General features: G+C 46.5%; 1 protein-coding gene across 1 annotated transcript; it reads right to left on the bottom strand.

Annotated features, from left to right (window-relative positions):
* Window positions 1-1,194: 1,194 nt before the first annotated feature.
* On the bottom strand, window positions 1,195-1,542 carry LOC138567869 (protein LDOC1-like). The gene has a single exon (XM_069646363.1). The coding sequence runs from the start codon at window positions 1,540-1,542 to the stop codon at window positions 1,195-1,197; it is 348 nt and encodes a 115-aa protein (XP_069502464.1).
* Between the last annotated feature and the right edge of the window lie 12,961 nt (window positions 1,543-14,503).

Genomic DNA, 14,503 nt, shown 5'->3' with positions numbered 1-14,503 from the left:
TCTATGTCAATGGTGCAGTCCTCCTGTCGGTGTGGGGGTAATCTGGCGTGATGATTCTCTTGAAACACTTCTTCAAAAGGTGAGCAGAATCGGGGTAGCGCATGCACTCCAAGATGGGTATCCGGAATGATTGTTACCGACTGTAAATCACACCGATCTTTTAAGGGAAGGCAATTGGTAGTACAGTAGGTAGAAGAAAAGCTCAACTGGTTGTTCGTCCAATCAATACGAGGATTGTGTCTTCGGAGCCAAGGAATTCCAAGAATTATGGGGAAATGGGCTGCTCGTATGATGTCAAACTTCAGCATCTCAGTGTGATGGTTGATAGTCAAGAACAGATCCTCAGTGGAATGAGTGATTAGACCGGAGGACAAAGGGGATCCATCTACACCTTTGACCTGTTGACCTTCTTGACGGGCGATCCTGCGTAAGCCTACTTTATCAGCCCACAAGGTATCAACGAAGTTGGCTGCAGCTCCGCAGTCCAACAGGGCTAAAAACTCGACTTGCTTACCCTCCACTTTGAGGGCCACAGACAGAACCATGAGTCTTGTATCTTCTTGAGATTCCGGAGCTGACACTGAGAGAGAAACGTAGGGACGAGAAATGGAACTTGATGACCCTCGGATGCCTGTCCCTACTGGCGCTGATTGTAGTCGTTTCCCGATTTCCTGTTGGGTACCTCCATGCAGTCTTTCAAGAGATGTTGATCCGAACCACAGTAGGCACATAGTCCTTTTTCTCTCCGTCTTCGTCTTTCCGCTGCTGATAGGGGTGTCCTAGTAGCTCCAATTTGCATAGGTTCGTCTGAAGACTTAGAAGGAGAGAGAGAAGGGGAAGGATGCGAAAGAGGGTCCACCGAAGATCCTGAAGCGCGTTGCTTGCGACGTACAGATCTTCTTTCCTGAAGCCTAAACTCTATGTGGAGAGCGGCTGCAAGTAGATCAGAAAAAGTTGGTGAACGTGGAGATCTGGCTAGTTCGTCTTTAATCTCCTCCCTTAAGCCCCTCCGAAAGATGGCGTACTGGGTGGGTTCCGGCCAACCTGCCCCAGCCGCCAAGGTCTTGAAGGAAGAAATGTAGGATAGGACGTCCAAAGAACCTTGTCTTACGTCCAACAGTTCCTCACAAGCGGTAAAAGACAACTCAGGTCTTTCGAAGGTCTGTTTGAAGCAGGTTCTGGAATCCCGTAAAGTCATGCAGTATAGCATTCATTTGCACTGGTTACCAAAGGAGTTGCCCACGCCAACGCATTCCCAGTCATATTTGAGATTAGGAATCCAACCTTGGCCTGATCGGTAGCGAAAGTGCGGGGTCTAAACGTGAAATAGACGGTACAAGCCTCCAGGAACTCTTTTACCCTTTTGGGAGAACCATCAAACTTTCCCGAGGAGAGTGGCATGGAAGGCAATTCCACAGTAGGATGTTCTCTAGCCGATACCATTTGTTTGAGAAGAGCGTTCTCTGTCTTCACTCCCTGTAGCTCTACAGACATAGCTTGGAAAGCCTTCCAAAGCTCTTGAACTTGATCCTCCGCCGACATCTTGTTATGTTTTGGCGTTGCAATCTGTCCTTTCTCAGACCCTTTTTCTCCCACTTCCCCCTTTGCTTTCACACTCTCGTTACCTGAGCTGCTTGAGTCGAAGGCTTCGTGGACAGGTTTCGCCTGGCGAGGTAGTCTTTTTCCTTTTTTGGTGGTAATTGCCTGTCACGGAGGGAAGCCACAGTGAACGCTGATGGAACAGCATGCCTGTGGCTCCCTCCCCGGGAGCAAGCCGATACACAAGGGAAAAAGCCAAGCGGCAGAAAAAACCCTTGTCAGGCGCCGAACTGCACCCTGTCCGACTCCAAGTAGGAACTTCCGAAGTGATGTAGCAGGAAGAGGTGTGGGTCCGCAGCAAACGTGAAGCCAGAAGGTGTAACTGGTATCCAATGCAGCCCGACAGGACACAGGAAGTAGGGATTCAGGTAAGAGAAGAGAAAGCTGAATAATAGGAAGTAGACTGGAATCCAAATTGGAGAGGAACCCTGGGTAAGCGGAGAGAAGAGAGCAGAAAGAGCAAAGGTACCGGGTCTCAGAGGAGAGAGACGCGGGACGAAGGAACCGGAATGAAACCGGTAAGAGGCAAAGTACCAAAGAGAAGGAAATCTTTGTGCAGAGGACGAAGTTTACAACAGAAAAAAAGCACTAACGATCCAGACCGAGTGTCAGCAGCAAGCGTAAACCTGGAAACTGGGAAAACTATCCAGAGGGGTTGCAACGCAGCGTCCACCGGAAGGAGGAGGAATAAATACTCCCGGCAGGCACCGCGCTGAGGGAACTGGGACGGCTGCTTTAGCCGTAAAAATAGAGAAAGGACTACCAGTTTCTAAACCCATACTGCCAGCGATACCGCGGAAGTATCCGCCAGTCTCGACGGCGGCGGATAACAGTATGCCCCCCTCCAGTCCGTGAAAACCCCGGCTTACCTGGGTGTAAGCGGTGGAATCTGGATATTAACCTAGGGGCATGTATCTGTGAAGCGGGTTCCCACGAGTCCTCCGACTCGGGGTAACCCTTCCAAGACAGTAAGTATTCCAAACGACCTCTATAATACCTAGAGTCCAGTATGGAAGACACCTCATATTCATCCTTGTTCTTCTCAGGTAAGAGAACCTGATGGGGAACCTTTCTGCAATGGGGGTCAGGTATGAAGGGTTTGAGAAGGGAAGAATGAAATACTGGATGAATTCGACTGAGGGTAGAAGGAAGCTGAAGCCTATAAGTGACAGGATTGACTCTAGAGAGGACAGGGAAAGGACCCAGGAAACGAGGAGATAGGATGTGTCCATTTGGGTAAGTATCTGGTGGACAACCACACCTTGTCGCCTGCCTCCAACTTCGGGCATTCTTTGCGATGCTTGTCAGCCTGCTCCTTATTGTGTCTTCTACTGTCTTCTAGGCTTCATAAAGCGGCGGTCTGAGCTGCTGCAATATTCTGTAGAACATCTTCTGCAGCTGGGGAATTAGTGAGGCTTGGAACATTGAGCAGAAATGCTTTGGGCTGTACTCCGTAAGTACAGTAGAAAGGGGAAGGCCGATGGCAGAATGCTTGGTGTGAACTCTGCTGTGGGAAGCAGAGAAACCCAATTGTCCTGGTGTTAATTGATGTAATCAGGTACTGCTCCAAAGTAGCATTGAGGCGTTCGGTCTGACCGTTGGTTTGAGCATGAAATCCTAAGGAAAGAGCTCTTTCAATGCCTAGTCCGACACAAAGAGCCTTCCAAAACTTTGAGATGTACTGACTCCCTCGATCAGAAATAATCTTGTCCGGGATGCCATGTAATTTGAAGATGTCTCTGGCAAAAACCTCAGCCATTCTCGCTGCGCTGGGAAGACCCGGAAGGGGAGAGAAATGTGCCATTTTTGAAAACGTATCCACCGTGACCAATATACATGTACATGATTCGGACAGAGGCAGATCCACCATGAAGTCCGTGGAAAAAAGTCCCCATGGTCGAGTGGGAAGTTCCGCTTGTGTCAGTAGGCCAAGAGGTTTGCCTGTAGGGTATTTGGCTCTGGCGCAGGTGGGACATGCTTGTACGTAATCCAACGTGTCTCTTCTCCGATTAGGCCAAAGGAATACTCTTGATATCAGCTCCATGGTCCCTTCCGAGCCTCTATGGCCTGCAGTGCGAGGATTGTGGCACCAGTTCAGTATCTTCTGGCGTAACGGACCGGGTGGGATGTATAGACGCTTCTTGTAGAATACCCAACCATCTTTCTCCTGGTAATGGGAATTAGGATGAAGTGGTAATTGGGCATACTCTGGTCTGACTGCGGCTTTCACTTCTTGAAGGAAAGAGCTTACCAGAACCAGGATTTGGTTCCTCCGAAACAGTGGTTCAGAGTCATCTGAAGACTTCTCCTTACTCATATCCTTGCAGGACAGGGCGTCGGCCAACGATTCAAAGTTCCGGGAATGTAGGTGATGTGGAAATCGTATTGAGAAAACAGATAGGCCCACCGAGCCTGTCGTGAATTTGAACACTCCATGTCTTGCAGTACCCTCAGATTCTGGTGATCTGTCCGAATGTTAAACCGATGTCGTGCCCCCATAAGCAGATGCCGCCACTCTTCGCACGCTAACTTCATCGCCAATAGTTCTTTTTCAAGAACTGAGTAGTTTAGTTGGCTGGGAAAGAGGGTTTTAGACAGATAAGCCACAGGATGTTCCACTTCGTTAACTGACTTTAACAAAACTGCTCAATGGCTATGGCAGAGGCGTCTGTCTCCAAGATGAAGGGTAATGTCTGGTCCGGATGACATAGTATAGGGGCAGAACAGAAGAGTCCTTTGAGAAGGGAAAAGCTACGTTCAGCTTCAGTTGACCAGTGAAAAGGGAGAGCATCCTTTTTGAGTAGACGGGTAATGGGATACACCACTTCAGAGAAGTCTGGTATGAATCGTCTGTAGAAATTGGATAAACCAAGGAATCTTTGTACCTCTCGAACTGAAGTAGGGGCAGGCCAGTCAAGAATAGCTTGAACCTTGTTGCGATCCATGGCAATACCCTCCGCAGATAAGATGTACCCTAGATATGGTACCGAAGGAACTGCAAAAATGCACTTCTCAGCCTTGACCAAAAGTTGGTTCCTTTGAAGCCGATCCAAAACCTGAGTGACATGAGGAATATGTTCTTCCATATTGGAGGAAAAAATGAGAATGTCATCCAGATAGATAATTACAGAAATGGTGAGCATGTCGGAAAACATTCGGTCCATAAACCGTTGAAATACAGCGGGAGCGTTCACCAGGCCAAATGGCATTACCCGGTATTCGTATAATCCGAATGGAGCGCGAAAGGCGGTCTTGCACTCATCGCCTTTAGCTGCGCAGAGCAGATGATATGCCTTCCTTAAATCGTGTTTTGTGACCACCTTAGCCGCCTGAACTGCTTCAATGATGTCTGTGATGAGAGGCATCGGATAGCGATCCCGGATGGTGACCTTGTTTAGACCCCTGTAATCTATATAGGGTCTAAACTCGTCAGTACCTCTCTTCTTAATGAAGAACAAAGAAGCCCCAGTGGGGGATTTTGAGGGCTGAATGAGGCCATTCTTCAAGTTGGTATCCAGATAACCTCTTATTACCTTTTTCTCTGACAGTGTGATCGAGAACATTCTTCCAAATGGTACTAAAGCGTTAGTATCTATGTCAATGGTGCAGTCCTCCTGTCGGTGTGGGGGTAATCTGGCGTGATGATTCTCTTGAAACACTTCTTCAAAAGGTGAGCAGAATCGAGGTAGCGCATGCACTCCAAGATGGGTATCCGGAATGATTGTTACCGACAGTAAATCACACCGATCTTTTAAGGGAAGGCAATTAGTAGTACAGTAGGTAGAAGAAAAGCTCAACTGGTTGTTCGTCCAATCAATACGAGGATTGTGTCTTCGGAGCCAAGGAATTCCAAGAATTATGGGGAAATGGGCTGCTCGTATGATGTCAAACTTCAGCATCTCAGTGTGATGGTTGATAGTCAAGAACAGATCCTCCGTGGAATGAGTGATTAGACCGGAGGACAAAGGGGATCCATCTACACCTTTGACCTGTTGACCTTCTTGACGGGCGATCCTGCGTAAGCCTACTTTATCAGCCCACAAGGTATCAACGAAGTTGGCTGCAGCTCCGCAGTCCAACAGGGCTAAAGACTCGACTTGCTTACCCTCCACTTTGAGGGCCACGGACAGAACCATGAGTCTCGAATCTTCTTGAGAATCCGGAGCTGACACTGAGAGAGAAACGTAGGGACGAGAAATGGAACTTGATGACCCTCGGATGCCTGTCCCTACTGGCGCAGAGGGTAGTCGTTTCCTGATTTCCTGTTGGGTACCTCCATGCAGTCTTTCAAGAGATGTTGATCCGAACCACAGTAGGCACATAGTCCTTTTTCTCTCCGTCTTCGTCTTTCCGCTGCTGATAGGGGTGTCCTAGTAGCTCCAATTTGCATAGGTTCGTCTGAAGACTTAGAAGGAGAGAGAGAAGGGGAAGGATGCGAAAGAGGGTCCACCGAAGATCCTGAAGCGCGTTGCTTGCGACGTACAGATCTTCTTTCCTGAAGCCTAAACTCTATGTGGAGAGCGGCTGCAAGTAGATCAGAAAAAGTTGGTGAACGTGGAGATCTGGCTAGTTCGTCTTTAATCTCCTCCCTTAAGCCCCTCCGAAAGATGGCGTACTGGGTGGGTTCCGGCCAACCTGCCCCAGCCGCCAAGGTCTTGAAGGAAGAAATGTAGGATAGGACGTCCAAAGAACCTTGTCTTACGTCCAACAGTTCCTCACAAGCGGTAAAAGACAACTCAGGTCTTTCGAAGGTCTGTTTGAAGCAGGTTCTGGAATCCCGTAAAGTCATGCAGTATAGCATTCATTTGCACTGGTTACCAAAGGAGTTGCCCACGCCAACGCATTCCCAGTCATATTTGAGATTAGGAATCCAACCTTGGCCTGATCGGTAGCAAAAGTGCGGGGTCTAAACGTGAAATAGACGGTACAAGCCTCCAGGAACTCTTTTACCCTTTTGGGAGAACCATCAAACTTTCCCGAGGAGAGTGGCATGGGAGGCAATTCCACAGTAGGATGTTCTCTAGCCGATACCATTTGTTTGAGAAGAGCGTTCTCTGTCTTCACTCCCTGTAGCTCTACAGACATAGCTTGGAAAGCCTTGATCCTCCGCCGACATCTTGTTATGCTTTGGCGTTGCAATCTGTCCTTTCTCAGACCCTTTTTCTCCCACTTCCCCCTTTGCTTTCACACTCTCCTCACCTGAGCTGCTTGAGTCGAAGGCTTCGGTGGACAGGTTTCGCCTGGCGAGGTAGTCTTTCTCCTTTTTTGGTGGTAATTGCCTGTCACGGAGGGAAGCCACAGTGAACGCTGATGGAACAGCATGCCTGTGGCTCCCTCCCCGGGAGCAAGCTGATACACAAGGGAAAAAGCCAAGCGGCAGAAAAAACCCTTGTCAGGCGCCGAACTGCACTCTGTCCGACTCCAAGTAGGAACTTCCGAAGTGATGTAGCAGGAAGAGGTGTGGGTCCGCAGCAAACGTGAAGCCAGAAGGCGTAACTGGTATCCAATGTAGCCCGACAGGATACAGGAAGTAGGGACTCAGGTAAGAGAAGAGAAAGCTGAATAATAGGAAGTAGACTGGAATCCAAATTGGAGAGGAACCCAGGGTAAGCGGAGAGAAGAGAGCAGAAAGAGCAAAGGTACCGGGTCTCAGAGGAGAGAGACGCGGGACGAAGGAACCGGAATGAAACCGGTAAGAGGCAAAGTACCAAAGAGAAGGAAAACTTTGTGCAGAGGACGAAGTTTACAACAGAAAAAAAGCACTGACGATCCAGACGGAGTGTCAGCAGCAAGCGTAAACCCGGAAACTGGGAAAACTATCCAGAGGGGTTGCAACGCAGCGTCCACCGGAAGGAGGAGGAATAAATACTCCCGGCAGGCTCCGCGCTGAGGGAACTCGGATGGCTGATAGAGCCGTAAAAGTAGAGAAAGGACTACCAGTTTCTAAACCCATACTGACAGCGATACCACAGAAGTATCCGCCAGTCTCGACGGCGGCGGATGACACCATATAATACATTTTAGAGTTTGCTGGTAGGGAGTCATAGATATCCCTATTCTGGCTGCTAACCAGACCCATATGCTCTAATGATACACTTGCTTGAAGACTCAAAGGGTCTTCAGTAAAGACTTCAAAGTGAGCACTAGCCACTTGTACTTCCTCCTCAGGAGTGAAGGCTAAGGAGACTGTGCTGATCCCTGCAGGTTTACCCTTACATCTGGGATCTCCCTTGATGTGGTCAGTTGCCCCACAGAGATAGCATGTTCCAAATGCTCTCTGGAATGGTGGCTTGTTCTGACCTCCTTCTGGTTTGTGACCAGAGGGTACACTAGCCTTATGGGGTTTCCCTGGTGGCTTACCCTAGTTATTTTGTTGTTTGTGGCCCTCTTTGGTATGTGAGGTATTAGAATTCTCTGGATTCACTTTTGGTGGCTGCTTTCCCTCATCCTTTTTCTAAGTGACCCCTGAATCCTTGTGAGTAGCCCTGTTGGCCACCCACAAGTCAGCAGCCTTAGCTAGCTTTCTAGGATCTATTTCCTTTGAATCAGATAAGTGCTGTCTGAGCTCAGGAGAGCAGGCATCATACATTGACTCCAACATAACAAGATTTTGCATTCCCTCATAGGTGTTCACTCTGTAACCCTTAATCCATCCCTCTAAGATTTTCAAACTTTCATTCACCCAGGTAGCCCAAGGGGTACCATCATGCTTTTTGAGGGTCCTAAACCTTTTAAGGTACTGGGAAGGGGTGTTCCCAAATCTAGCTATTAAAGCTAGCTTCACACATTCATAGTCCATCCTATCCACCTCCCCCAACTCCATTACCACATCAGATACAACAGGGGGAGCCTAGAGAACAACCAAGGAAGCAACTGATTCCCTGTGATGTTCTGGAGCCCATGATTATACTCAAACATAGCCAACCAAATCCAACACATCCAACTTAGGTTCATACATACCCACAATCTCTTTAGGTATCCGGGGTCTTTTGGGACTGGAACTCCTAGAGGATCCGGGGAGAGAAGTATTTTCAACAGACAATTTCTTCATCTCTAGCTCATGCTTGAGTTCCATTTCTCTGAGCCTTAGTTCATGGTGCTTTTGTTCAGATTGGGCACTAATCCTTTTGAACTCTAATTCAAGTCTAATTTTTTTCTAGTTCAATGAATTCAGAACTTAATGTGGGGCCTAACACGGGCCCAGTAGACATAGCTTGAGGTGCTAGAGCAGGCAGAGGGGCAGTGGGGAAAGTTACATTAGCCTCACTTTCCTCTTCTGAATCTACAACAACATTATCAATATTTTGATCCATATTACCTTCATCACTGTTGTCTACATTTGCTGGGGAGGTAGGTTCCTCCGAACCACTACCCAGACTTTGGTTTTCTAACAATCTTTCTATTAGCTCCATTGTCTTGCCTTTAACAGGAAGATCCTTATGTCTACAAAGAACTCTTAAACAATCAGCAGTTTTTGCAGAAAGGGACTCCTGGCTGTAACTTTCCATAGTTTGACTTGTTAAAAATTAACTTTTACAGTGCTAAGCTTTGTGGTTAGTTGCACTAAGGTATTTAGACACTCTAAAATGTATACTCAATACAAATCCCACCGCTGTACACCAGTGTTAGGCAGAATCCTGTGCAGTTCCCTTGGGGAACACTGCAAAAAGATTAAGACGATAGGAGTAAGCAGTAAACCCAATTGGTAGCAGTATGCACCACCCAGATTTACCTGGTAGCTGTGGCTGAGCAGCCAGACTTCTCTCAAGAAGAGTAGGGCAGTATGCAAAGTATACACAATAGGGCCAAAACACAGTAGAGCAAACAAACACTGACCAGAGCTTTGTATAAAAAGTATATAATTATTTATTTAAAACACACTTTATGGCATATACTAGCACTCTCAATAAAAAGCAAGTTAAAACACAGTCCGGTAAAGTATACACACCTCCCTCAATAGTTATCAGACAAGTCAGGGTTAAAACACTACTATTTGTTAGAACAGTGGTGAGCGCTTAACCAAGATGGCACTCTGATAATGCAGTTAAAGGGAGAGAAAAAGGCAGCATATAAAAATAAAACAGTTTCCAACACTTTTAAGAGTTCAGAGCAAGTGGAGAAAGGCAGGCTATACTGTAGAGCCAAAGTTCATAGGCCAGGCCCACTTTAAATGGAGCAAAGCGAAATTTGCCCAGGATCACACGGTTTAAAGTGCACTGAAAGTCTTTGCAGAGTGTTCAAAAGTGGTTGGGGGGATTCAAAAGATATAGCTAGAAGGCCTGGAGCCAACCCAGTTTAGAAGCCAGGGATTTTAGGGTCACCTTTAGCAATCTGTAGAAAGGAAGGCTAGGCCGGACACAGTACCTTAAAGAGAAAGGAAGCTCCAGCGGGGGCAGTTGTTCCTGGCAGTGGTTGAAGTTCATGGTTCCGACCAGGGGAAGAGAAGATCTCTTCGAGGAGGAAACGTGGAGTCGTTGCACTGCACAGGGATGAAACGAGCCGCGGAGTTCCCGATTAAAAGGTGCGGTCTTTTTATTCGCTGTCAAAAGTGGTGAGCTTAGGTATCCGGCCGCCGGGGTGCTTGGCACGAGCGATTCGACCAAGAGACGTCTTTGGAAGGCGAAAAGGGCGAACTGGTTGATCCCACCAGCTCAGGGGAAGAAGACTCGTCCAGTAGAAGATCTTCTCTTGTCGTCGGGAAAGTGGTGAGGTAGTTGCAGCAGGGCTTCACCGGTGGTGTCGTCGTTGCAGATGGCTCAGCTTCTTCCCTCTTCGGATTCTTAGGTCCTGTGGCGACTTCTGAAGTTCCAGTCCAAAGGCCCTGCTTTTATGCAGAAAAACCCCCATTCATCAGCGTAGCTGTCAATCACACATGCTAAGTGGTGAGCCGGCCGGCTCACCACTGGGCCAATCAGAGTAGAGTGTGACTTGGGTTGCTAAGGCAACGCAGTCCAGGGTGCCAATTCCCCCCTCCACCCTTCCTGTGGAACCCAGACAGAGTAGCACCATTTGGAGGGCTTCTGTGGAGAAGCCCGTCAAAATAGTGGAACAAAGGGCTCGACCTTGGTCAGAGTTACAGAGACGGACACAAATGCCATTTTAGAATCAAGTTCTGGCAAAAAGACCCAACCGGTGATTTAATATTAAATAAATAAACCGGCGGTATCTTTACCATTGCACCAAAAAGTGGTGCGTTTAAAATCAATGGGAAAATCCCATAGAGAATATTCTGGTGGAATATTTTGCGTGGTAACCACTGCCACCAGCCAGAAACTCGACGAGGGGGGACGGGAAAGTGCCCCCTCGAAAACATACCCAGGGGCAATCGAATTACCCCTTTACCAGTACATCCACAATATGATGGTTTGTACTGGTTCTGTTCACAAATTTGGACTAGTAAAGCCAATGGTGACTTTACATGCCCTGGGAGACAGTAGTCAGTCCCAGGGTATGGAGTCTATGTTTGGGGGTCACTGTGACACCCCTGTGGTACTGTACTGAGGGTGCTGTGTACCACACCTACAGAAAAACAGATGATATCCTATGGAGTAAAAAGAAACCCCATAGCTCATAAGCACATAACAAGTCAAAGACATTCCGCAAATCATGTCTAAGAGTGGGAGTAAAAGAGTCTCACTCTTATCAGGAGAAAAAACAAACCCCAAAAATCCAGCAAAGCTGCTGGGGGACTCACTAGGTTTGGGAAATTAGCCTTATAAGAGAATTCTCCCTAACATGAGTTAATAAAACAATTCTGTTTGAAAGTTGAATCTGAATCTGTTGTCTGTATCTTACTTCATGATGTCTTCACAGTGTGAAGATAAAAAACCTGAGGTAAAGAATCAAAATAAATAGAAACAAATTACCAAACACATTGTGAATTTAAATGTATTGAATAATAAAGTAAAAGAACAAAAATCTTTTTCACCCCTATCTCACCCGAGATAATCCAGCGTCAGATTTCTGCTACACAAAGTGCTTTTCATTTGGAGCATGTGCTTATCCTCTGGTAAGCATGAGCCCTCCCTGGTTGCCTTTTACTAAAAGGAGGCAGCCCTAGACATCTGCTTGTTTCTACTAAAGATAATTACCACCTCTCATTTCTTCTTGTCATTAGAAGAAACGATTTGAAAGGAAAACCACCTTGAAGTAAATCTTTTCTGGTCCTTTCTACACAAGTGGATTTCTGGAATCGCAAATGTTTTGAACATTCAGATTGATAACTAGGGTTGTTACAAAAAAAATCCAACCCCCCCCCTTTCTTTAATTTTCTCTTTGTAACCACATTGAAATCTCATTTATGGTGGGTAGAATTAAGACTTATCCCTGGGAGTCTCAGCTCCCTGGACCCACAAGTAAAGTAACACAGGCCCTTGTGTAATTTCACCAATTATCACTCCTGATTTATAAACTGCTTCAGTAACTATGTTAAATACTTTTGCCCAATATCTTCAGCACCTTGCCCCCATCAAGTACTAAAATGTAACTGATTGAAAACCACTAGGCTTAATAAACCATCTTAGTTCAGTAGGGACTGGGCCTCACCAGCAGTAGCTCGGGTGCTTCTTTAAGATGATCGCTTTTGCACGCCTTTCATTGTTATATTTGTTGTCTTCTGTGCAGCCGTTTATGTTTTAGAAGGAACTTGAACCATTCTGAATATTTGAGTTGGTTTGAGAGTAATGTTCACTTGTATTCGTCACTTTAATGGCTCACCTGTTCTAGGAGATTTTCTGCCTCCTCTCCCAAAGACTGTTCTGGCTTGACCCCCGACTAAAAAAATCAGCTGATATGGTAAGCCCTCACAGTAGGAAGTATTTCTGTCCTTGGGCCATAGAGTCTCTATTTGCAGCCTTTGCCACTTGCTCAGAGTACTGGTTTTGGAACGACTTGAGTTTTGTGCCATGGAACGGGAATACATTTTTGTATGGTGGACCTTCAGAATGTGCTCCTGTTTATCCTGTAAAATGAACTCCAGTAAGCACATCAGACTGGTGTCCCTGCTTGGATTTTGAGTAGACTATTTGTCTGATCTAAGATCCAGCGTGGGTCATCAGTTAGGTGGAGGATCATCTTGAAGAATTCTTGAATGTAGATTATTTTTTCAAACATTATTTAAAAGTTCAACTCCATTGCCAAATCAAGATGAAAATGGAGGGGTTTCCATGATCTGCTTCAGTATCTCCTCTATAAATAGCTCCATTCTGCCTTTGAGACCATTCTCAGGAACTCCTAGTATGCATAGGTTATTGTGCCGAGATACGGATTCTAAATCATTATATTCTTGTTTTGTGTCACTTCTATCCTTCGACAACATGGTCACAGTAGTATTTTGTGATGAAACATTATTTTCGTAAAAAACTATTCTAGTTTCCACCCTCAGTAATTCTCCCACTTTCCTTCCCCAAGTTTGTCCAGAGGAAAATAACATTGGACACTAGTTCATCTAAGTTTGAATTAATAGAAGCAAGCCCACCCTACATACCCTTTGCAACCTGTTGCAACTCTGTGCATGAGTCTGGGGTTAATTGTTCTGCAGATGTGGATGCTCCTGCCTCTGTCGCCTTCTCAGGAAAGCTTTAGATGGAATCGCAGCAAAATTGTACACAGTGCCTTGCTTTTTCTTGGTATTTCTAATCATCACGAGAGAAGCTGCAGGCAATTTGCAGCAACCCAGGAGGAGTATAGGAAGAATGAGCTGCTGGCTAGTGCGTTCACGGAATGTAAGTTAAGTTTGGTAGATCCAACAGAAGTAATGACCACTTTAGATAGTGTAGGTAGTACAGGTCATACAAATTAATGTGAGAGCAAAGTAGATTTATCTAGCATAGCCCTACCTTCGGCACTGCAGTCTGGAAGTATTCAGTTGCCTCAAGAATTGATGCACCAAAGAATTGTCAATATGGAGGGTATATGAATGCCACCAAATAGAATCAGTGATTGGGCTCAGTGCTGGCAGTCCAGAATAGAAGCACCAATTCAGATTTCATCATTCACGCTACCACACAGTGACAAGACTGAAGATCAACCAAAAGGAGTGGGGCGATAAAGAGCAAGGGATGGCAAAGTAGGGCACTGGGCTTTGCAGGCTGAAAGAGCCACAGAATTTACAATGTTGGGTTCAGCGTCCAGAGAGAGAGAAAGGAAGATTGGGGTGAACACAGAGCGTACTCTAAAAAGGTATCCCTCCATGCATACGTTTGGCTGGGGGGCTGGGAGGCTGGGGAGGACACGACAGGAACCAGTTGCTAGGAACTCATATTATAAGCAGCTTGCAAGGGAGCCACATGGTCAAAAGACCCTACTGCCGTGGCCCCAATCCAGCCCCGATACTCTGCAATAACCAGGGCATGCTGCAGGCAATGGACACCATCCAAGATTCGATCTGAGCATCAGAGATCTGTAAGGAATGCAGGCCATACCCTGTGTCCACATCCAGGGGGTGGGGGTGGCATCTCAGACAATGGTATGCAAGAATTATAGGGGCTACTAAGCTGATGGGCACACCGTTCTGATGAGGAAATCTGGCCTCACAGCATGAAAGTATCTGTATGTCATAAGATATGCTGTGAAAGGATGAAAACCTCAGGATATTGCTCAACGTGTGGAGACCCATGCTCAAGTAGCCACCCTGATGGCTGCTCTGCTCAGGAGTCGTTCCCTCCATGGGGGATCCCCTAAAGCAGGTATAATTCATCCTTGAACAGTTTTTAGAGTTTTCCATTTTGTTTAGGGGCCTTCTGCATTGTGCTTCATGGTGTATCCCCATTGAGAATAACTTCCTGGCATTAAGCCTGTTTACACATGCTCTTCACTTTGTCTTATACTCTTCTTTCAACTTCTGTGACCTTTCGACTTATTTCAGCAATGCTTCTTGTAAGTTTACGGGAGAGCATTTCATTCT

Source organism: Ambystoma mexicanum, chromosome 2p (genome assembly GCF_040938575.1).
Source record: "Ambystoma mexicanum isolate Mex_15411 chromosome 2p, UKY_AmexF1_1, whole genome shotgun sequence".
In the NCBI taxonomy this organism is placed as follows: Eukaryota; Metazoa; Chordata; class Amphibia; order Caudata; family Ambystomatidae; genus Ambystoma; species Ambystoma mexicanum.
This window is presented reverse-complemented; position numbering and strand designations above follow the sequence as displayed.

Bases quoted from the DNA above. Each gene is read 5' to 3' on its own strand.
- LOC138567869 (XM_069646363.1), bottom strand. From the start codon at position 1,542: ATGTCGGCGGAGGATCAAGTTCAAGAGCTTTGGAAGGCTTTCCAAGCT.